Genomic DNA, 21,783 nt, shown 5'->3' on the forward strand with positions numbered 1-21,783 from the left:
GAAACATTAGCATTTAAACAAAATGCTTTCCCTCCTGAAGAGGAAATGTACTGCTTTTTTGGTGCTATCCCTGCACTCTGCAGTGAGCACATACATGGATTGGTCTGACAACCCGAGCCGCAGGAGCAGTCTACTCAGAATCTGCAAGTCAATAAATTGATTTTATCATGCAGAGGCTGGTTTCCCGAGCCACAGGCTGAACCAGCAAAGTTTTATGTTTAGAATAACCATATAAGGTTGTATTATTATTCCCGACAAAGGCGGGAACCATGGCTGCATAGGCCAGTTAGACAGTAGGAAAACATGAAGCAGGATATTGCTGACTTTATTGCAAGACCCGGCTGATGAGGCAAAATGGAGGAAAAACATAAAAGAACATTCCTCCTCCGTGTAGCGAGAATGTATCTCTCCCCACTGTTATGCCCCATATTTTTGCAACCGGTGAATGAGCCTGGATGCAAACATATCGATATTTGGTGTTCCATTGAGCCATAATTTCATAAAATACTTTGTGATCCAACACCCATTCTGTGTTGTCAATGATTTTACGTGATGATACACCAGCGCCAAATGAGATTAGGTAAATTATCACAGGATACTTTGACTTGATTGCACCCATGTGACCAACATATGCCACTACCATAGTGTACCGACTTGGAATTGAGCATGCAGATTATGTATATTCACACAATAACCCTTTAACCCATAGAATGCACCTAGTGTCTATAGGTAGTTGATACCAATAACTGAAGAATTGGCAAATCTCATTCGCCTCCGAACTAGAAATGGCATTCGTAATTTTCCATCTTTGAGCACTAGCATCAGTTTGTAATATAACTGACAATTTACTGCCCAAAACTACTGGAGCAATGCTGAATACAGTTCGTCCACCATAGTGACTTTGGTAGCTTCAGCTGGTAATAGCATAGGTCTGTTAACAATGACCTACGTGGCACTCGAGAGGTTACTACTTTGCACAATGTAAGTTCTGATCATGCAAAAGCCCCACTTGCACAGCTGAATCACAGCTACTATATTGCCAATTACACTTGATGAATAGGAAGCTGCTTTATAACAACAAGGTTGTTACAGGCTTCTATTAATTCCAATCTCTTGCCCCAGGGCGGAGTCACAGGCAAATTAATAGTTAAAGGTAAATCCCAATAATCAATGTCTAGTTGGTATCAACTTAAATTTAACTGGATAGATGAGGAACCCCAATTTCTCAAATATAGTTTGAGGCTGAAACAGTTGATTTTAGCAAAATACAGCGTTAGAATATAATCCAACCAAGACATAACAAGTGTTTTTGAGATCTGAGCAGTCCAAGCACCGGTTTTAGTAATTTTGTAAATAACTTGGGAGCTGAAGTTAGCCCATTTTGCAATGCTTTAACTGTTATCATTGCCCAGATAAATTTCAAATGTGATCCCTGTGAATGGGAACTGTAAAGAATGTATCTTTGAGATCGATGCATGCCATAAAGATCCTATGGAAATCAGTTGTTAGTCAGTAATGAAGTTTCCTATTCTGAAAAGTTTATATTGCACATGGGAGTTAAACGACATTCTCCATCTTTCACAATGAACAGGCCCGATTTCCGAGCCTGTCTTGAAAGGCAATCCTGGCAATAATACTGAGCCTGCCTCGAAAGACAACTCTGGCCATAATTCTGAGCCTGCCTTGAAAGACAACTCTGGCCATATTTCCGAGCCTGGCTCGAAAGGCAATCCTGGCCATAATACTGAGCCTGCCTCAAAAGACAACTCTGGCCCCAATTCCAAGCCTGCTTGGAACCCTAGTATTATGCAGTTTTACATGGTTAGATGCCACTAAGTAGATGGCAATGCCTTAACCATTTGTGTGTTATAAGGCCACTAGGGCCCCTTCCATCCTTATGAAGGGGAGTGCTAACCTTCTCTCCTTTCACACAACACATAAACTAATCACAAGTTATCATTATAATTTGTACAAAAAACAAGTGTAAATATTACCAACTTATAAGTGGTCCACATTCCCCATGTTTCGGAAGTGCCAGACCCACCTACCTGCATGGTTACCTTGGTTGGAGAGTAGGACTGGTAGGGTGCGTGGATTACATACTTTTCCTGAGACCGACTTGGGCCTTGGCTTGAAAGACCTTTGCCCAGCTTTCACGCTGCCACCAGCTTCAGTGAACCGCTTACTGCCGATAGAGGCATGGGGTGTGTTGTCGCCGAAACGATGAAGCTTTGCTCGTTGTTGGAACCTTGATTGGTCCGACAGCTTTTGCTTCCTCACCCAGGTCTTACCTGTTGAATAGGTCTTACCTGAAGAGAAGATTCGGTGGCTGGCCTCTAATGTCATCCCTGATAGCGCTGTTCACTGCCGGCACTTGTAGCGTGAGGGGAAATCTGCCCCCTTCCGGGTATTCTGCCAACGGCTGGTAACCAACTCTTCTGGCAACAACACCTTCGTTTGCGAGGATTCCCTTGAAGCCATACGCATGTGCTCCAGTATGTTCCACGGACATACTTTAGAATTTGAAGTCAGTTACACACTGACCACTCGCACTCCCCTCCACAGAGAGGGAGATTCGTAGGCAGCCCTGAAATAGGTGCTGCTGCAGGCCCCTGAGGATACCTGCGCTGATATGGCCCCTCCTACGGACCTATACCAGGATGGAACATCACATTTGTGGGATAAACGCCCGAGGACGCTATCCATGCTCCATTTGTTCCATTGCTCATGAGTCAGAAAACTGACCCTGAATGCTCCCCTCCTTAGAGAGGGAGACATTGTGCAGCCCTGTAACAGGTGCCGCTGCCACGGGCTCCCAAGGAGACCCGGGCTGATAGCTCCCTCCTTTGGAGCATATCATTGTGGAGCAACCTCTCCATCAGGTGCTACATGTGGGATAGACGTCCGAAGACGCTACCCATTGAAGGAGCGGAACCCGACTGGCCTGACTCGCCCGAGTCCATAGGGCTGACCCACTTATTGTTGGTTTTACCCCCTTTCATGGGCACCACAGCGGTCTGGGAGCCGCTGACTGCACTGTCAGCGACTGGTGGCGATGCCGACTTACTCTTGGATTTACCCCCTGCATGGGAACCACAGCGGTCTTCGACTGGGGTAGCAAACCCAACGGCTGCCGGCTACCCGCACTTCCGCGGTCCGGACCAGTCTCCCCACGGCCCAAAACCGGGTTCCCCGCGGCCCAGTTGGACTTCGTCCCGAAAATATCCAGCAGGAAACCGCTGTAAAAAGAGGTTCCTGCAAGAAAAAACAGAACCTGGTAAGAAATACAAAACTTACCTGCAGGTTTAAACTTACTGCTGGCAGGAGCAACGCGCCTGCGAGTCAGTCGTTGTGCAATGCGTCGACGTAATGATGCGCATGCGGGCTGACGGCCTTCTTCTTCACGTAGTCACTCACGTGACTCCGAAGTAAAATGGGATTGCACTGAAGACAGTGGAAGGGAGATTTACATTGGTGTTGCCAGGACTGAAAAATAGTAACTATGATGGATATGAGTAGGAAGGAACTGCAGATGCTGGTTTAAACCGAAGATAGACATAAGACGCTGGAGTAACTTAGCAGGACAGGCAGCATCTCCGGAGAAAAGGAATGGGTGACATTTCGGGTTGCGACCTTTCTTCAGACTGATGTTAGGGGAGAGAGAGATAAGGAAGTGTAAGGTGTGAAAACAGGACAAAGGGGATACCTTCTCCCAGCTAACAGCAAAGCGAACAGACAAAATGTAGTTGGAGACATTCAGACTGGTCGGAGAACTGGGATGGGAGAGGGATGGAGAGAATGGGAAAGCAAGGGTTACTTTAAGATAGAGGTCAACAGGCCCATACGAAGCTTTCCAAAAAGGCGGGTGGCATGACAGAATTGCAAACAAATTATGTGAAATAATGAGCGCACAGCGCACATCACGAGCGCAAAGTGCAAAGTAACATGGCTGGGGTCTGGGGTTTTAAATGCTCTCTGGTGCGTTCTGAGACTTTTTTGGGAGCATTTTTGCACCAAATTTATGACTAAATTTACTGCAAGTTCTTGCAGTAAAGATAACATTTTTTTGGAAAAAATGTTGTGTGCTGATTTGATTGCCTGTTACTGTTCAACTGTGTTAGTGTGTGCAGTGTACCTTTAATGGTCATCCTGACCTAACAACTTCACATCACATCAAATTCAACATGGAATAGGGATGTGAAAACAACATTTAGTTCAACTTCAATTTCCATCATGAAAATTGAAGTCAAACTAAATGATGCATTTACATTACTATGCTCGCTTTCAAACTAACCTATTTTACTGGTGGGGGAGGGGGGGAGAAAGAGAGGGGGGGAGAAAGAGAGGCGGAGAGGGGAGAGGGGGAGGGGGGCGAGGAGAGGGGGGGTCGAGGAGAAGGGGGGGAAGGAGAGGGGAGGAGAGGAGAGGGGGGGAGGAGGAGGGGGGGGGGAGGAGAGGGGGGGGAGGGGGGAGGAGAGAGGGGGAGGAGAGGGGGGGGAGAGGAAAGGGGGGGGGGAGAGGAGAGGGGGGGGAGAGGAAAGGGGATGGGAGAACCTAAAAAACATTTTAGAACCAAAAAAGACACATTCTGCAAGCATTGTAGAACCAAAAGAGACACTTTTTGCAAACATTTTAGAACCAATAAACGCATTTTGCAAACATTTTAGAACCAATAGACACATTCTGCAAGCGTTTTAGAACCACTAAGGACACTTACGTTTGAGTAGACGTGTTCAGTGTTAGCCACAGTTCAGAGAAACGTGACCCTCTGCCTTCCTCCAGCTTGCAGACACTGATTGAGGCACACCACTTCCTGGTTTGATAGTCCCTCCTCCCTGCCGCCAGCAGGGGCAGCAGAGAGAATGGGGAATTTTGTAAAATCATTAATATATCTGTCATATTTCATCGACGGGAAAAATCCTCGGCACACATATGGCAGAGGGGGGCTCTGAGTAAGGTGGCCAAAAATGATGGCCATAGGTGGCGGCGTTCTCTCGGAAATCGCAGCACAGATGGCTAAAGCCGGTCAAGAACAGACTTTTAGTAATATAGATATGGCTGGCAAACAGGAAGGAAAGAGTAGGAGTAAACGGGTCCTTTTCACAATGGCGGGCAGTGACTAGTGGGGTACCGCAAGGCTCAGTGCTGGGACCCCAGCTATTTACAATATATATTAATGATCTGGATGAGGGAATTGAAGGCAATATCTCCAGGTTTGCGGATGACACTAAGCTGGGGGGCAGTGTTAGCTGTGAGGAGGATGCTAGGAGACTGCAAGGTGACTTGGATAGGCTGGGTGAGTGGGCAAATGTTTGGCAGATGCAGTATAATGTGGGTAAATGTGAGGTTATCCATTTTGGTGGCAAAAACAGGAAAGCAGACTATTATCTAAATGGTGGCTGATTAGGAAAAGGGGAGATGCAGCGAGACCTGGGTGTCATGGTACACCAGTCATTGAAAGTAGGCATGCAGGTGCAGCAGGCAGTGAAGAAAGCGAATGGTATGTTAGCTTTCATAGCAAAAGGATTTGAGTATAGGAGCAGGGAGGTTCTACTGCAGTTGTACAGGGTCTTGGTGAGACCACACACTGTATTGCGTACAGTTTTGGTCTCCAAATCTGAGGAAGGACATTATTGCCATAGAGGCAGTGCAGAGAAGGTTCACCAGACTGATTCCTGGGATGTCAGGACTGTCTTATGAAGAAAGATTGGATAGACTTGGTTTATACTCTTTAGAATTTAGGAGATTGAGAGGGGATCTTATAGAAATTTACAAAATTCTTAAGGGGTTGGACAGGCTAGATGCAGGAAGATTGTTCCCGATGTTGGGGAAGTCTAGGACAAGGGGCCACACCTTAAGGATAAGGGGGAAATCCTTTAAAACAGAGATGAGAAAAACTTTTTTCACACAGAGGGGGGTGAATCTCTGGAACTCTCTGCCACAGAGGGTAGTTGAGGCCAGTTCATTGGCTATATTTAAGAGGGAGTTAGATGTGGCCCTTGTGGCTAAGGGGATCAGAGGGTATGGAGAGAAGGCAGGTACGGGATACAGCGTTTAATGATCAGCCATGATCATATTGAATGGCGGTGCAGGCTCGAAGGGCCGAATGGCCTACTCCTGCATCTAATTTCTATGTTTCTATGTTTCTATAATATATAATATATAATTATATTGACATTTAGCCATGAATCATGTTTTCCAGTTCCATTTTCCAAGAATGTAACTGCGTAAACTTAGTCACCACTTTGTCGAAGTTATGGGCAAAATCAAAGTGAATGTGGATTAAGGCGATTGCAGGCAGGCTGTCATTGCTCATGGAAGTCCTGGTCTTTGCTTCTTCGCGGATGTGAAAATGTGTTTGTCCTCGTTGGCTGGATCAAAGTAAGATACCGAGCAAAATCGTGCCCACTGCAAGCATGCCGCCTGAGGCGAACGTGTCTCTGTCACTCAGGCTCCTGACCAAAGGTCCTGGCCACCTCTGCAGTCAAATGGAGGGGACAGGCGGGGTCAGCAGAGTGCCAGAGACTGGCTTCCGACAAGGCCAAGTATGTGGAGAGCCAGACGGCGAGGGGGTGCAAAGTAGAGCCCAATGGTTTGGGCAGCTCTTCCTCCGAGGAAGGTAGCAACAGCGGGGCCAGCAGCAACACGAAGACTTTTCAGGCCTCCGGCAGCCACCAGCAGAATGGGCAGCTGGGGCTCCCGCCTGACATTATGCATCGCTCCAGCTCCAAGAGGCAGTTCAGGCCCGACTCGCTGGTCATGTATCGGCAGAAGTGCGAGTTCGTTCGGGGAGCAGTGGCCACCAGCAACACCCGCAGTTTCAAGGGCGGTGGCAGCCCGGTCCTGCGTCTGCTGCCCGGCTCTAGCGGCCGGGACAACAAGCAGCAGGGGCCAGCTACGGGAGCAGCAACGTTGGAAGGTGGAGAATTAGCAGAGGGTACAGAGGCTGCAGCATCCAAGGGTGCACAAGTATCCACTCCAGCAGCATCCCAGAGTGCACCAGTCGCCATGCCAGCAGCTTCCCAGAGTGCACCAGTCGCCATGCCAGCAGCATCCCAGAGTGCACAAGTCAAGGGCCTGTCCCACGTGGGTGACATTTTCGGCAACAGCCTGAAAAAAGGTTGTTGCATTGTGGTCAGTCGTGACGCGTGGTGTCGCATGTAGTGACGAGCGGTGACGCGCGGGTGATGCGCGGTGTCTCCCTGCCGCCCTGGACTTTGGAATTTTCAAAATCCAGGGGCAACATCTGGGTGTCTCATCATGTCGTGCGCTGTTTCACACGCTGACATGTGCTGTTCTGCGGGTGACGCCCCGTTAAGGTTAGGGTTGGGGTTAGGGACCACAGATGGGCTGTAAAATATTCTTCCTTCAATGCATGGATTTTAAACATTAACATATTAAAATTTATACAATAAAATCAATTGTGCAAATGAAAAGATGTCTGAGTCGTTCAGTTTTATTTACAGAATAGACTAAGTGGGTCCCGTTGGGTCCCATGTTCACACGGGAAGGCTGGTCCCCCAACGCAATATTCCACCACTCCACCAATTATAATATTGGTGGCCAGAGGGGGAGGGGGGCTTTCTGGAACGCTAGTATGGGTGTTGTGGGCCGAAGGGACAGGTTTCTAGAGGGCTAGTATGGACATTGTGGGCCGAATGGATTCTTGAGCTAGCAGCTCAGTCACTCAGGCCTGGTGGGGTGGCAGCTCATTCACTCAGGCCTGGTGGGCTGGCAGCTCAGTCACTCAGGCCTGGTGTGCTGGCAGCTCAGTCATTCAGGCCTGGTGGTCTGGCAGCTCGGAAACTGCCAGAAATTCTGCCCAAAACAGGTGAGAGACTGTGAGAGAGGGGGAGAGGATGGTGAATAAATTTTAGACATTTTTCATCTTTTTCTGCAGATCACAGCAATGAAGGAGGAAAGTCTATCCTAGCCTGGATCTCACAGGAAGCCAATGAAGGGAGGGAGAAAAATACTGGGATTTGGTTTAATACTTGCAGGGGGAATACTCACTGCTGGGCCGAAGGGACTCCTCCTGGGCTGGTACAGGCCTGATGGGCCAAAGGGGCTCTATTTCTAGACTTTTCCTGGCCTGGCACGGGCCCTTTGGGCCAAAATGTTCCTCCTGGCATTTTGGGCAAAAGGGACTGGTTTCTCGGCTAATAGAAACCTTGTGGGCCAAAATTTGTGGTTTCAGTCAATTTCAAGCACAGGGCAGGCCAAACAACTTATTTCATTTTCATTTCATTTCCATTGCACTTTCAAGCACAGGGCAGGCCAAACAACACATTACATTTTCATTTACTTTCCATTTCCATTGCAGTTTCAAGCACATGGCAGGCCAAACAGCTCATTGCATTTTCATTTCATTTCCATTTCCATTGCAGTTTCAGCACAGAGCAGGCCAAACAACTCATTGCATTTTCATTTCATTTCCATTTTCATTGCAGTTTCAAGCACATGGCAGGCCAAACAGCTCATTGCATTTTCATTTCATTTCCATTTCCATTGCAGTTTCAGCACAGAGCAGGCCAAACTCATTGCATTTTCATTTCATTTTCATTTCCATTTCCATTGCAGTTTCAAGCACAGGACAGGCTAAACAACTCATTGCATTTTCATTTGATTTCCATTTCCATTGCAGTTTCAAGCACAGGGCAGGCCAAACAACTCATTGCATTTTCATTTCATTTCCATTTCCATTGCAGTTTCAAGCACAGGGCAGGCCAAACAACTCATTGCATTTTCATTTCATTTCCATTGCAGTTTGAAGCACAGGGCAGGCCAAACAACTCATTGCATCTTCATTTTATTTCCATTTCCATTGCAGATTCAAGCACAGGGCATGCCAAACAACTCACTGCATTTTCATTTCATTTCCATTTCCATTGCAGTTTCAAGCACAGGGCAGGCCAAACAACTCATTGCATTTTCATTTCATTTCCATTTCCATTGCAGTTTCAAGCACAGGGCAGGCCAAACAACTCATTGCATTTTCATTTCATTTCCATTTCCATTGCAGTTTCAAGCACAGGGCAGGCCAAACAAGTAATTGCATTTTCATTTCATTTCCATTTCCATTGCAGTTTCAAGCACAGGGCAGGCCAAACAACTCACTGCATTTTCATTTCCATTTCCATTGCAGTTTGAAGCATAGGGCAGGCCAAACAACTCATTGCATTTTCATTAAGGGCTAACAAATAATTTATTGCAAGTACATTGCAGACTCACAGTTCAGTTGATTCACAGCTTAGAATCAGAGTTGTGGCCTCTCCCTCACGATCTTGAAAAGTGACTGATTCACGTCCAGGCATCCGGGTTTTATAGTCCTGCCCCCCACCCCCGGAAGCGGTGTTATCTTCATCATGGTGATTGACAGGCGAGAGGACCAATCAGCTGATCTCAGGATTTTTTAAACACTCATAACTTTTTTATTTTTCATTGATCGGAAAAATCCTTGTGGCTGCCTCAGCGGAGGAGGACTGTGAGTAAAATGGCCAAATATCATAGCGATATAGGGTAGCGTTTTTTCTAAAATCAATATAGAGCGCAGAAGGAAGTGGTCAAGATGAGACTTTAGGTTATTAGATGTATTGGTCCTCTTCCAGATCTAATCACCTTCTGTAACTTTTCACAGGGATGGATTCAGTGAGTGTAGACTGAACTCCCCTCTCCCCTACACCCCCCTCTTCTCCCCTCCCGTCCCCCATCCCTCCTTCTCCACTCCCCCCAGCCCTTCTCCCCACCCCTCCCCACCTTCTTTCCTTCCCACTCTTCCTCCCCCTCTCCCTGCTCCCCTCTTCTCTCCATTCTCCAAACCCCCCCCCCCCCCACCCCACTTTCCCCGACAGCCCCCCCATTTGTGGACCCAGCCTGTGACAGCTAAATCCTACTAATAGTGCTGCACAAAGGCCACATCATCTGTTTTAGTTACATCGACCATGGAATAAATGCAGACTTTGGGAACAACACCCCCACCCCCCCTCCTAAAACCCCCTCCGCCCCTTCGCCTTGCTCCACCCCCCTCGGGTTGGTGAAGGCGGGTTGTGGCGCTCGCACTCCGACCTCAGCTGCCGCTTCTCCCAAGCCTGCTCGGGCTTGGACAGTTTCTTCGAACACTGTGGACTCGAGTCCGAGGTGATCGAGAACCTGGTCAGGGGGAAGTTTGCCGCCGAAGCCGCCTTTGAAAGCCTTTGCCTAATGTTTTTCAGCGTGAGCTGCCCAGACTCGGAGAACGAGCCGTCTCGGCACAGCAGCAGCGATAGCGGCAACGAGCTGCTCCGCAGATAGAACAAGCCCCCGCCCTCTGCCCTCTCGGTCCTCGAACGCAACGACGGGGTCATCCAGTGGCTGTACAGCTGCAAGAGGGCCAAGGAGCCCAAAGGAATAAAAAAATATTGCGCCCCAATTTTTTTTTAACTCTGGAATTTTTGTTTACTCTGGGTAAAAAAGGGGGGTGCAACCGCACCCATCACAAACCCCCTTCGGATGGCCATGGTCAATGTTCATACCGCTGTGATGTAAGCTGCCCAAGTGAAAGGAGAGCTTAGGTTTGTTCCCTTTGGAAGAGAGAGGTTGGAGTAAGAATTTAAATAAGACGCAAGAAATTATGAGGGGTTTAGATACAGCAAATAGGATCCATTGGTGATCAAGGCATAAACTCACCTTATATTTGAAACATACCTGGGTGTGTACTTTTAAAATTATGACCTGCAGAACAATGGATCTAATGCTTAAAGGTAGAATCAGTTGGTGTCGCCCTTTTATTAAAACCGGCACGAATATAATGGGCTGAATGGCTTCTTTCTGTATTGTACATTTGCCAGGATTCCATGGTTCTATAATTACATTTGATAATGTTCATGAATGGTGGAGGAAATGTACAAATGTAAAAAAAGAGTAAAATGCGATACCAAGTATTAATGGTTCAATGGTTCTTTATTGTCACGTATTCACTGCACAGTGAAATTATTTTTGCATAGCTCACAAATGCACGTGTCGCCATATTTTGGCACCATTTACAAAAGAAAAAGTCCAAAGTCCAAATTTTTTCACACAGAGAGTGGTGAATCTCTGGAACTCTCTGCCACAGAGGGTAGATGAGGCCAGTTCATTGGCTATATTTAAGAGGGAGTTAGATGTGGCCCTTATGGCTAAGGGGATCAGGGGGTATGGAGAGAAGGCAGGTACGGGATACTGAGTTGGATGATCAGCCATGATCATATTGAATGGCGGTGCAGGCTCGAAGGGCCAAATGGCCTACTCCTGCACCTAATTTCTACGTTTCTATGTTTCTAGTCCACATGCTGGATGTACTGGAGTGCCCCCGATCCAGGTAAGCCCAGGTAAGCTGCAGGGCTTCCTTCGTGCCTTCAATCAACTTGGCCTGCGAGCCGACATCCCTATCCCTACCCGACCGCCTTTGTGTTCTGTATTACCAAAGATGACAAGCAATGGGGTCGTACCATCCACCATAGCAAGACCCATGCAGGTTAGCGGAATAAGATGGCGGACTGCGGGGGTGATGCGCCGTCGTGTATGGCCGCTCCTCCTGCAGTCCGTCCTTTCTCCCTTTTTTATTTTTATTTTTAGTCCTTAGTTGGAAGTCTTCTTTTATGTGGTGGGTGGGGGGGGGGGGGAAGGGGGAAACTGTTTAAATCCCAGTCCTACCTGGTCGGAGAAGCGGTTTTCTTCCAAACCGCTTCTTCGTCCTCTCTGTGCGGCCTACCGTCGAGCTGGAGCAGCGCTGGAGCGGCGTTTCCTGCCGGGACTGCGGGGCTTCGCCGGCGGTACAGATGCTGGGACACCAACACCAACGTGGAGCGGGCGATGCCTTACCGGGTCGCCTTCGGGTAAGCTCCGGAGCACTGGGAACATCGCTGAGCTGCGGCTGCAGAGCGTCCAGCCGCGGGCGGGTGGCACTGGATTTCAACACCGCGGGGCCTGGTGTCCGAGTTCGCCAGTGTCAGCGGTCTGGCCAGCGCGGCCTGAGAACTTTGGACACTGCAGTCTTCAGGGAGGAAGCGGCCGCTTCAGTCCAGGCCGCTGAAAAATCGTTCACCCGACGGCGATGATCCGGCTTCGCGGCAGAGGGCCTGAGAACATCGAGTTGGCTGAGGAGGCCACATATAGACCCCGACCTCGGGTGGACTATGAGGGGGAGAACTGGATAATTTTAGTGCCTTCCCTCACAGTGAATTCTGCTGTGGGGGGACGTTTCTTGTTGATTTCTATAGTGTACTGTTCTGTGTCTTTTTTCTCTTTTTTTTGTTTTTATGGATTTATTGACATTTGATCTGTTCAATTAATTTAATCAATCTCTGTAAAGCACTTTGGTTCAAATACTGGTTTTGTTGAAAAGTGCTATATAAATAAAGATTATTATTATTATTATTATTAGCATAACAGTCAAACAAGAGACAGATGGGATTTGATACCAAGAGGGGTAGTGATGCATTTTTCAGAAAAGATGAGGAGAGGCAGGATAGAAAATGGCACAGTTCTAAAGTGTATACAGAATTATAAACTTTTTAATAAAATTTTGGTCAGGCCTCATCTGGACTATTATGTGCAGTTCTGGTTGCCCCATTACAGGAAGAATGGAGAGGCTTTGAGAGGGTGCAGAAGAGGTTTACCAGGATGCTGCCTGGACTAAATTATTTTAGATGTAAGGAGACGGTGGATAAATTTGGATTGATTTCTCTGGAGCATTGGAAGCTGAGAGGAAACGATAGAATTTATTAAATTATGAGAGGCATAAATAGGGTGGATAGTCAGAGCCTTTCACCACAGGGTGGAAATGTCAAAGACTAGAGGACAGCTTTAAGGTGAGAGAGGCAAAGGTTGAAAGAAATATGCAGGGCAAGGTTTTATTACACAAAGCATAAAAGGTGCCTGGAACACACTATTATGGAGAGTGATGAAAGCAGATACAATAGTGGTGTTCAAGAGACTTTTAGATAGGCTAGCGATGAAGGGATATGAATCATATGCAGGCAGAATAAATTAGATTAACATGGCATCATGTTTGGCACAGACATCATGGGCTACGTTTCAAACAGAGGGTCCTGACAGTTTATGTACATGGATGTTTGAAGATGGTAGAAAATATTTTGAGAGTTGCCAGCAAAGCAGCTGAGCATTATGTCATAGGCCACTTATGGATGTGAAAGTCCTAGAGAGAGTGCAGAAGAGATTTACCAGATTGTTGCAAGAATAAAGGATTTCAGCTCCAAAGTTATGTTGAGGATATGGTTTTCTCCACAGAACATCAGAGATTGCGAGGAGGTATGTTTGAGGTGCATATGATTATTAAAGATCATATAAGGTAATCAAAGAAAAGCTGTTCCCATGAGCTGACAGTGCAAAGACTAGGGGACACAGATGTTAATGTCTAGGCCAGAAATAAGGGCGGAATCCAAGATTTCTATGTAACGAGGGACAACGATACTGCCTGTGAGGTTGATGGAAGTGAAAACAATTGATGATTTCAAAAGGCAATTGAATAGTTACATCAGAGAAATAAACTTGCAACTGTTCAAACCTGTCTCACACCTGTTGTTGTTAACTCTGGCCTTTGTTCCAACCATCTGCATGTCAACAAATTCCCCTTGCCTGTGTCGACCTATTACCGGCCAAGCTTAGTCCTGGCTCTCCCTTTATCCAGCTTTCTTCTCCCCCCCCCCCACACCTCCATTCAGTATGAAGAAGGGTCTGGACCCGAAACATCATCTATCCTTGTGCTCCGGAGATGCTGCCTGACCTGCTGAGTTACGTCAGTACTTTATGGATTTTTTTGAGTATCAACCAACATCTGCAGTTCTTGGTTTCTACATACCAAACTTGGAGACTACTGAGAGAGAGCAGGTGAATAGGAAAAACTGGATTGTTTTGCAGTGAGCAATATGGACTCAGCCAGTATGACCTCCTGTGTTATCAAGACACCTTGACTAAAATATATAGGAAAAGACTGGAGAAAAATAGGGTGCATTCCATTGTAAATCTGGTCAACACATTGCAATGTAACCTGTAAAACTATACTCAGATATCAAATTCATGATGCTTAATCAAGCTTTCCATTGCATTGTGAAATCTTTGGATCTGCCCACCACTCAGACAATACTCAGGGGAGGCGCCAGGATCTCTGGAGAACCTTATTTTCCACACTTGGCGGCAGATGGTACTAAACCTATCTCAAAGGATTGAGGTCTCCAGAAATCCAGAGAGGAGCCTACACCAGTAAAGTGCAGGAAACGCTCAGCAGGTCAGGTAGCAACAGAGGAGAGAAAACAGAGTTAAGATTTCAGGATCGATTACCATTTATGCAATAATCTGCCGGGTCAGCTTGTAGTCAGTCGCGGCTCAGATAGCCATCGTGTTTTCCGCTTATTGTGGATGCACAGTGGTTGTCTTACATGCTCGGCGAATTGCACAGCACAGCCACCCGCGACAATCGCCACATGTTTGACGAAGTTGTTGGTCACGTGGACATCAAAGTAACATTTTCTGCCGAGGGCCGAAATTTTCCATCTTCAAAAAAAAAACCCCACCTGGCAACGGCCCCGCTTTCCCGCTACCCACCCGCGACCATCCCAGCGTTTTGTGTGTGAAAGAAACGGTTCGCATTTCTTTGCAAGACCAGCGGCTTTGCCCACAAGGACATCCTCTATCTCCCTCTCCTCCACCTCCCCCAGCACTAAACACAATCCAGCCTCTGACTCCAAGTTCCTTGCAAATATCACACCAAACTAGAACCTTGTGTATGAGGGGGAAGAGGCAAATAATAAAAATACTAATATCACAAAAAAAACAATATATATCACAGTCCTGACACACACAGGGTGAAGTTCAATGTAAGACACGATCATAGAATTATTTGAAAAAATCTAATTAAAAGACACCAGTTCCAACCCATGTTAGTGACTATATAAAGTACTTTTTTTGCCAGGGTGTCCCTTAAAAGGCTAGAGGTTGAAAGGGGGGGGGGTGTGGTTTGACAGAAGGTGGCTTTTTATTATATATATTAAATCCCCAATTGGCTTACTGCGATGGGAAGGGGACGAGGAAGGGGAGGGGAGGGGGTGTTCTCCAGGTAAGTCACTGCGGGGGGAAATGTATCTTTTTTTTTATTTCGCTACTTGTTCTCGCACGTGGGGCCGGGCGTGTAAGTGTCAGACGCTGGTGGATTGGATGGAGCGTTTCGCTACTTCCTCCTGTTACAGTGTATCGAGAGTGAGACGCTGGCGGCGGATTCTGCGCATTGACCGAGCCCCCCCTGTATATTGAGTGAGTGTGTGTGTGTGTGTGTGTATGTGTGTGTATGTGTGTGTGTGTGTGTACATATCAGTCTGCAAAGGAGCACTCGGGCAACACGGCCGCCGAAAGAACAGCGGTAACACCAGCAAGCAAGCAGCGACCGCCTCTGGAAGCGGGTATGGCTTCAGGAGATCTATACGAGGTACTGTTTTAATATAATCATGACTGTGTGTGTGCCTATCAACCCCCCTCTCCTCCCTCCCTTCTCGGTCAGAATGGGGAGGGAGGGGGGCAAGGTCTAGAAAGTAGCCGAAGCTCTTCCGAGGGGCTGCTTGCATTTTGCCTTCTTTCTCTTTCTCTCTCTCTCGCCCTCTCTTGCACACGGGGAGAAACACTGAGAAGCTTGGGATGGGAGCGCTGTCGCTTGCTTTCTCTTTCTTGTGAAATGCATTGCATGGTGATAGGCCTTAAAAAGAGAGTGGGTTAGCGGTTGCATCTGAAGAGACAGATAGGTACAGCACTTGCGATCACCACAGCCTGGAGGGAATGCGAGGGGAGGAGGTTGGCGAAGTGGTGTTTGGGGAGAAGGTGTCGCGAACAGCGGTACATTGCTGAAGTGTGTACGCACTAATTTATTGACAGAACTGCTGACGACTTTTCTGTGAGCATGAATGTGCAGGAAGCTCTGGATGGAGTTTCAAATCCCACTATCACTCCTTATTTTGCATTGGTTTTGGCCGCGGAAGATGCACTTTATTTGTAATCCATGATATATAATTTATAACTTGCATTATATTGGATGGAAGAATGCATAGGATCTGAGCAGCGTGCTGTAAGGTAGCTTAACACACATGCTTGGATGAGTGGTATGATTTTTGAGGCAATCGGATCGGAAAGTACCGTAAAATAGTGGTCATAAGTGATACCAGCGTGGTGTGACACATACAGTTGGCTGTACATTTATCCAAAAATATGAATTGATGGTTCCAGGGTGTGTTTCTTGGGGGTGGCGTGGATGGGATTTGAGTCTATTTTTTTGTCCCATTGACCACATACTTCGCATATAAAATAATGCTACATCCCGAATAATGTTACAAGTGGTAATAATGGCATCCCCAATGCGTGGATGACCAAGGCTGGGTGGCAACGGGGCGATTGGACTTCACTGTCGTTGAACCATCTCCAAACGTCTCCGCCTTTTTTTAATGAAAGAGTTTGCGACTCATGAGATAGCGATGGAGGGCAGAGAAGGTGTGATCTCTTGTCCCGAACAACGCAATGGAAATTCGCTGCTTGACATATGGGATGGAAATGCAACAGTGGAGCGCGCGTCGGGCTGTGGAATTTAACATGTCTCTGGGATTTGGTCGGTGGTGGTGAGAAGATTGCCGCACCACCTTTCATGAGTCGGAAGCTTAGGATGTGGTTTAACGGTTGGTTGGAAGCCAGGCAGGTGGAATGCACATAGGATGTTGGGGCATATTTTTTGGGATTAGTCTGAAGAAGGATCTCGACCCGAAACGTCACCCATTCCTTCTCTCCAGAGATGTTGCCTGTCCCGCTGAGTCACTCCATCGTTTTGTGTCTATCTACGCTTTATCGTGATATTGCCCCTGCCTCTGTTTAAGGGTGTGTCTAACAAGATAAAGACTGCGACGCTATTTCCCCGACCTTGGCGCAATAGTGCCCCGAGGTGCAAAAGCGTCGCATCTCCTGATGAACTCCACACGATTTGAAACCCAGATTGTGTCATGGAAAGACATGCATCCTTCATCTGATGTCGGATTGCAGTTTGTAGATGGAATTGAGGATTTGTTCCTTCACGGGGAAGAGGAGAAGGAGCTTGAGGGGAGTTTAGCGGTTCTGTCCAAGCCTTTGATAGAAACCAGCGATGTATTGTGTCTTTATGTTGATTCCGAGATCAGTTGAACTTAATGGAATTGTAAGTCAATTGCACCAATACTGTTGAAAACCTTCCCGGGCCATGCCAGAAGATGTCTGCCATGTCCCTCCAAATGCACCGTTGCATTCAATCGAAGACCTGCAAAAAGTCTACTGGCTTTAAAGTAGTTCTAGCCTTGACCGCGTCGCACTGGTTCCTGGATATAACAATGAGAGGCCGATCAGATTGGTGGATTAAGGAATGCGGAAAACCTTGGGATTCACCTCCATCTGAGCGAAACCGGAATCATGCAATATTGCAACTACCTTGGCCGCCGGCGTGCATTGTGTTGGACTGGGCTGATGCACAGAACTGGGAAGTAACTCAATTTCACAGCTGAAGAGGATGAGACCAGGGAAATAGAAACATAGAAAAATAGGTGCCGGTGTAGGCCATTCAGCCCTTCGAGCAAGCACTGCCATTCAATATGATCCTGGCTGGTCATCTAAAATCAGTACCCTGTTCCTGCTGTATCCCCATATCCCTTGATTCCTCTAGCCCCAAGAGCTAAATGTACAGTGCTTTCTTTAATGGCAAATTTCCGACTCTTCCAGTTTCCTCTTTTCCATTGCCACTACTACACAGGTAAGTAGGAGTGATTTTGCGCAGACCAAATAGAACAGATCTTCCAATCGTTATTTCCAACAATTGGTTGTTTATTGAAGTAGTTGTACAAACAAAGAGATGAATGTACCAGTCTTTCCATCTTCTGCAGACAAGTTGTAGCTGGCTGTTCTGTTCCTGGTCTGGTGAAAACTGTATGATCTTCCTCCCCGTGTCTGTCGCTTCCTCTCCCCTATCCCATATATATACACCACCCTGTGCCTGTAATGACCGCCCACAGTTGTCCAAAATAATACAGCAAGATATATCCAGACAAAATAATATAAAATGCCAACAGTAGCGAGCCTAAACATAAATGGCTCCTACACACCGGACCCTAATTGTTCTACGTATATAACAAAACAATTACCAATAAACATTAAAAGGAGCTATTAAAACTTTACACATTTTCAAAAAAAGGTGCGTACTATGTGATGGCATTTAATCTTCCTTAGTTATTCTTTAATCATCTTCCTTCTCCATATCCTTATCTTTAGGGCCACCAGACCTGTACCTTGCTGTAGCTAGGTCTCAGCTTCTTGGAATAGGCATATCTTAGTTATCGGTCTTTCCAAGATGTTGCTCTTAGTCCGAAGTCGAACTGTGTGCACAAGACCTTGTGAATCTGTTATGGTCTGCAATATTCTGCCCATTAGCCAGGAGCTTTGTGGTGCAGTGGAATCAGCCACCACAACAATGTCACCTGGAGCAAAGATTCTCCTTACCCTTGACCATCGTTGTTGTTCTTGGATTAGAGGCAAGTATTCTTGTATCCACCGTTTACAAAAGAGATCTGCTATATATTGCACCTGCCTCCATCTGCGTTTGATGTACAAGTCTTCCTTCCCAGGTGGTTGTATTGGCTTGATTTTCAACAGAAGAAGATGGTTTGGTGCGAATGCTTCCAGGTCCATTGGATCATCAGAACTCTTGATAATGGGCCGATCATACAAAATTGCTTCAACTTTACAAATAAAAGTTTACAATCCTTCATCGTCCGGAACTTGTTGGTTAAGAACAGAACGCAGCAGACTTCGAACCATGCGGATCAATTGTTCCCAAACACCGCCATGATGGGATCCTGTTCAGAGGTTAAAGTACCACCTTATCCCTCACTGAAGCATAGCACTCTGGATCTTATCCTGATTGAAGCCATGATAAAATTTGTGCCATTGTCTGATCTTAAAGATGAAACTTGACCTCGTCGACAGATGAATCTTCGTAATGCATGGATGCAGGAGTCTGTATCAAGTGTAGATGCAACTTCAAGATGTATTGCCCTGCTTGCCATGCAGGTGAAGATTACACCATACCTTCTAACAAGACTTTGTCCTCTCTTGATCTCTGTAGGACCGAAGTAGTCTTCTCCTAACGGAGGCTTGACTGTTAGAAACCTCTCCAGTGGCAGGTCTGCCATTTTTTTGTTCTCCAATTTTTCCCCACTGTTGTTTATACACAACATAGTCTGTTATGACCTTTCTTGCAGCGGAGTTAATTTTGATAATCCAGTATTTTTACAGAGGTGAGACAGCATATGATTCCTTTCTCCATGTCTGAGTTGTTCATGGATATGTCGTAACAGTAGTGTTGATATGTAAAGGTCCTTCGAGAGTATAATAGGATGTTTGGCCTCTTCCGGAATCGCTAGTCTATTCAGGCGACCACCTACTCTCAGAAGTCCATCATCCAGCACCGGATCTAGCTTGTACAAATGACTACTTATTTTGACAACATTTTTACCAGCTTCTTGTACTGATATTTCTTCTTTGAATCTTTGTCTTCCTGTCTGGGAATGTTTAGCTGAGAAACAGGCATGGTCTTATGTGTGAACACATCAGATAGTTGAATAAAATCGTCTTTGTCCAGACTAAATATTTCCAAACCTGAGATATGACGACTGATCTCAGGCTTCATTTGGTTCATGGTACGCAAGAGAATACTCGTCCATTTTCCTGTAATGCTCCACCCTATTGTATGGAGCCGAGTCATGGACCACTTACAGCGGGCACCTGAGAGCCCTGGGACAATACCTCAAAGATCCATGTGAAAGTTTCTGAGGAGCAGCTGGGAGGACAAACGCACCAACATCAGCGTTTTGGGGAAGCCAACATGACCAACATCACCACCAGAATAATGCAGTACCAACTTCGATGGACTGGCCAAGTCATCTGCATATCCAACACACGTCTCCCTAAACAAATCCTGTACTCACAATTGAAGGAAGGTCGGCGAGCCCCCGGCGGGCCAAAGAAACGCTTCAAGGACAACATCAAGAACAGTCTGAAGAAATTCCACATCACATCGAGCAACTGGGAGCACATTGCACTGGACAGGCACTCCTGGAGGAAATCCGTGCAGGAAGGAGCTGCACATCACGAAATGGAACTACGCCGTGTCGAAGAGACAAAGCGACAGCACCGTAAGGAGAGAGAGAGAAGAGGGCTCAACGACTACCAACCACCACCAGTCTCCACTGCCCATGTTGTACCAAGGTGTGCGGATCGCGGATCGGCCTCTATTGACATCTGCAGACCCGCAAGTAGATGACCCTATGGAGAGGAAAGGACAGTCATACTCATTTCGAGTGACCGCCGATGATGAATGTTTAGCCTTCTCATCAAGTTTACTGCGCAAAAGGTAGATGAACTTCCATGATCCAAAAATGTGTATGTGTGCAACACTGTATCCCCCTCGGGGCTCTTTACCTGTACTGGTACAATGGAGAAGATGCAGGTTTTTTCATCAGCCCCAATATGCCCACACATATGAGGTGAGAGAACAGCGTAACTCACAATTGGCTTCTCATTCTGTCTGTATGTTCCGGCTTCTCTTTGTTCTTTTGTTCAATGTGAAGTATTTCAGGATGATTTAGTTTGCACATGTCACAAGTCATACGACTCTTGCAGTCTTTGCGCATGTGTCCTATCTTCAAACATCCAAAGCAGACTCCCTTCTCCGTTAAGAAGTCTATCCTTTCTCTGTGCCCCTTCTTCCTGATTTGTGGACACCGCCCCAATGTGTGACCACTTTTATTACAGAACAAACAAGAACCTTGATAATTGGTGGTAGATACATTTATTCTCATTCCACTTGTTGACAGATTTTTTTGCACTGCTGTCTCTACAGGTATTACAGTTGTTGCAAAACTGCTTCCCCTTGGTCCTGACCTTTCCCATGCTTTAACAAACGTAGAGCTTTTGACAGTTGCACTTGGCCTAGCATCCTGAATGTTTCCAAAAAGTGATTGTGGCAGTATCTTCACATGTCTCTCCATGAAGTTTACCAGGTCAGAAAATCTAGCTCGCTGTCCAAGCTGCTCCTGTAGCTGACATGCTCTATCCTCCACTTGTCTCTGAGCTTGTAAGGCAGCTTTAGAAGCATGGTATTCATATTGGAAGCACCATTCACTTCCTCCATATAGGTGAGATAGCATTGCAATCCATAATATTGCAACAACCTCTAAGGAACAGTGAGAACACTTGCAATGCCTTCACATCCTCTGATCTGATCACTGACCAGGCCAATGCGTTGACCATATATTCAATGGCAATCTTATGTTCATTACCAAAATGTTCTTCAAGCAGATCGTTTGCTCTTTGATACCCCTGGGCTGGAGGCAAATGTCAGCAACTGCGCTCTACGTCTTTGGATACCCTCTTGTGTATTGCTCTAGAAAATGCAAGCAATCACTCTTATCATTAGCTTTATTTTCCACTCCGCTCTCGAATGCCGTGATGAAAACTTCATACTGCAAAGGATCACCATCATAAACATGAATGTCTCTTGGTGGGAAAGAAGAAGAGAGATTTTGTTGAGCCAGAAGAGCAGTGACGTCATTTTGCCTCTGCATTAAGTTCCAGATATCACATTGGTTTCCATCATTTAGTACAGGGGGTGTGGTGCTAACATGCCCCTGCACATCCTTTTTCATATGAGTCTGTACATTTTGCCCTTGAAGGGAGTATTGAGTTAGCTGGGTCTTA

General features: G+C 46.5%; 1 protein-coding gene, 1 non-coding gene and 1 pseudogene across 4 annotated transcripts in view; 2 read left to right on the plus strand and 1 right to left on the minus strand.

The window, feature by feature from the left end:
- The first annotated feature begins 940 nt into the window (after positions 1-940).
- Positions 941-15,263, plus strand: LOC129705503 (protein FAM110C-like; annotated as a pseudogene).
- LOC129705522 (U6atac minor spliceosomal RNA) lies at positions 1,811-1,937 on the minus strand. The gene has a single exon (XR_008724920.1). It is a non-coding gene; the product is annotated as a U6atac minor spliceosomal RNA (small nuclear RNA).
- The window catches only part of LOC129705332 (chromodomain Y-like protein 2), a 166,359-nt gene continuing 159,730 nt past the window's right edge, over positions 15,155-21,783 (plus strand). For all 3 annotated transcript variants that reach the window (XM_055648855.1, XM_055648854.1, XM_055648856.1), the window contains exon 1: positions 15,155-15,457. In XM_055648855.1, coding sequence (XP_055504830.1) covers positions 15,320-15,457 — 138 coding nt within the window. In that variant the 5' untranslated portion in view covers positions 15,155-15,319. The remainder of the gene's footprint in view (positions 15,458-21,783) is intronic.

This window comes from Leucoraja erinacea, chromosome 17, assembly GCF_028641065.1.
Source record: "Leucoraja erinacea ecotype New England chromosome 17, Leri_hhj_1, whole genome shotgun sequence".
NCBI lineage: Eukaryota > Metazoa > Chordata > Chondrichthyes > Rajiformes > Rajidae > Leucoraja > Leucoraja erinaceus.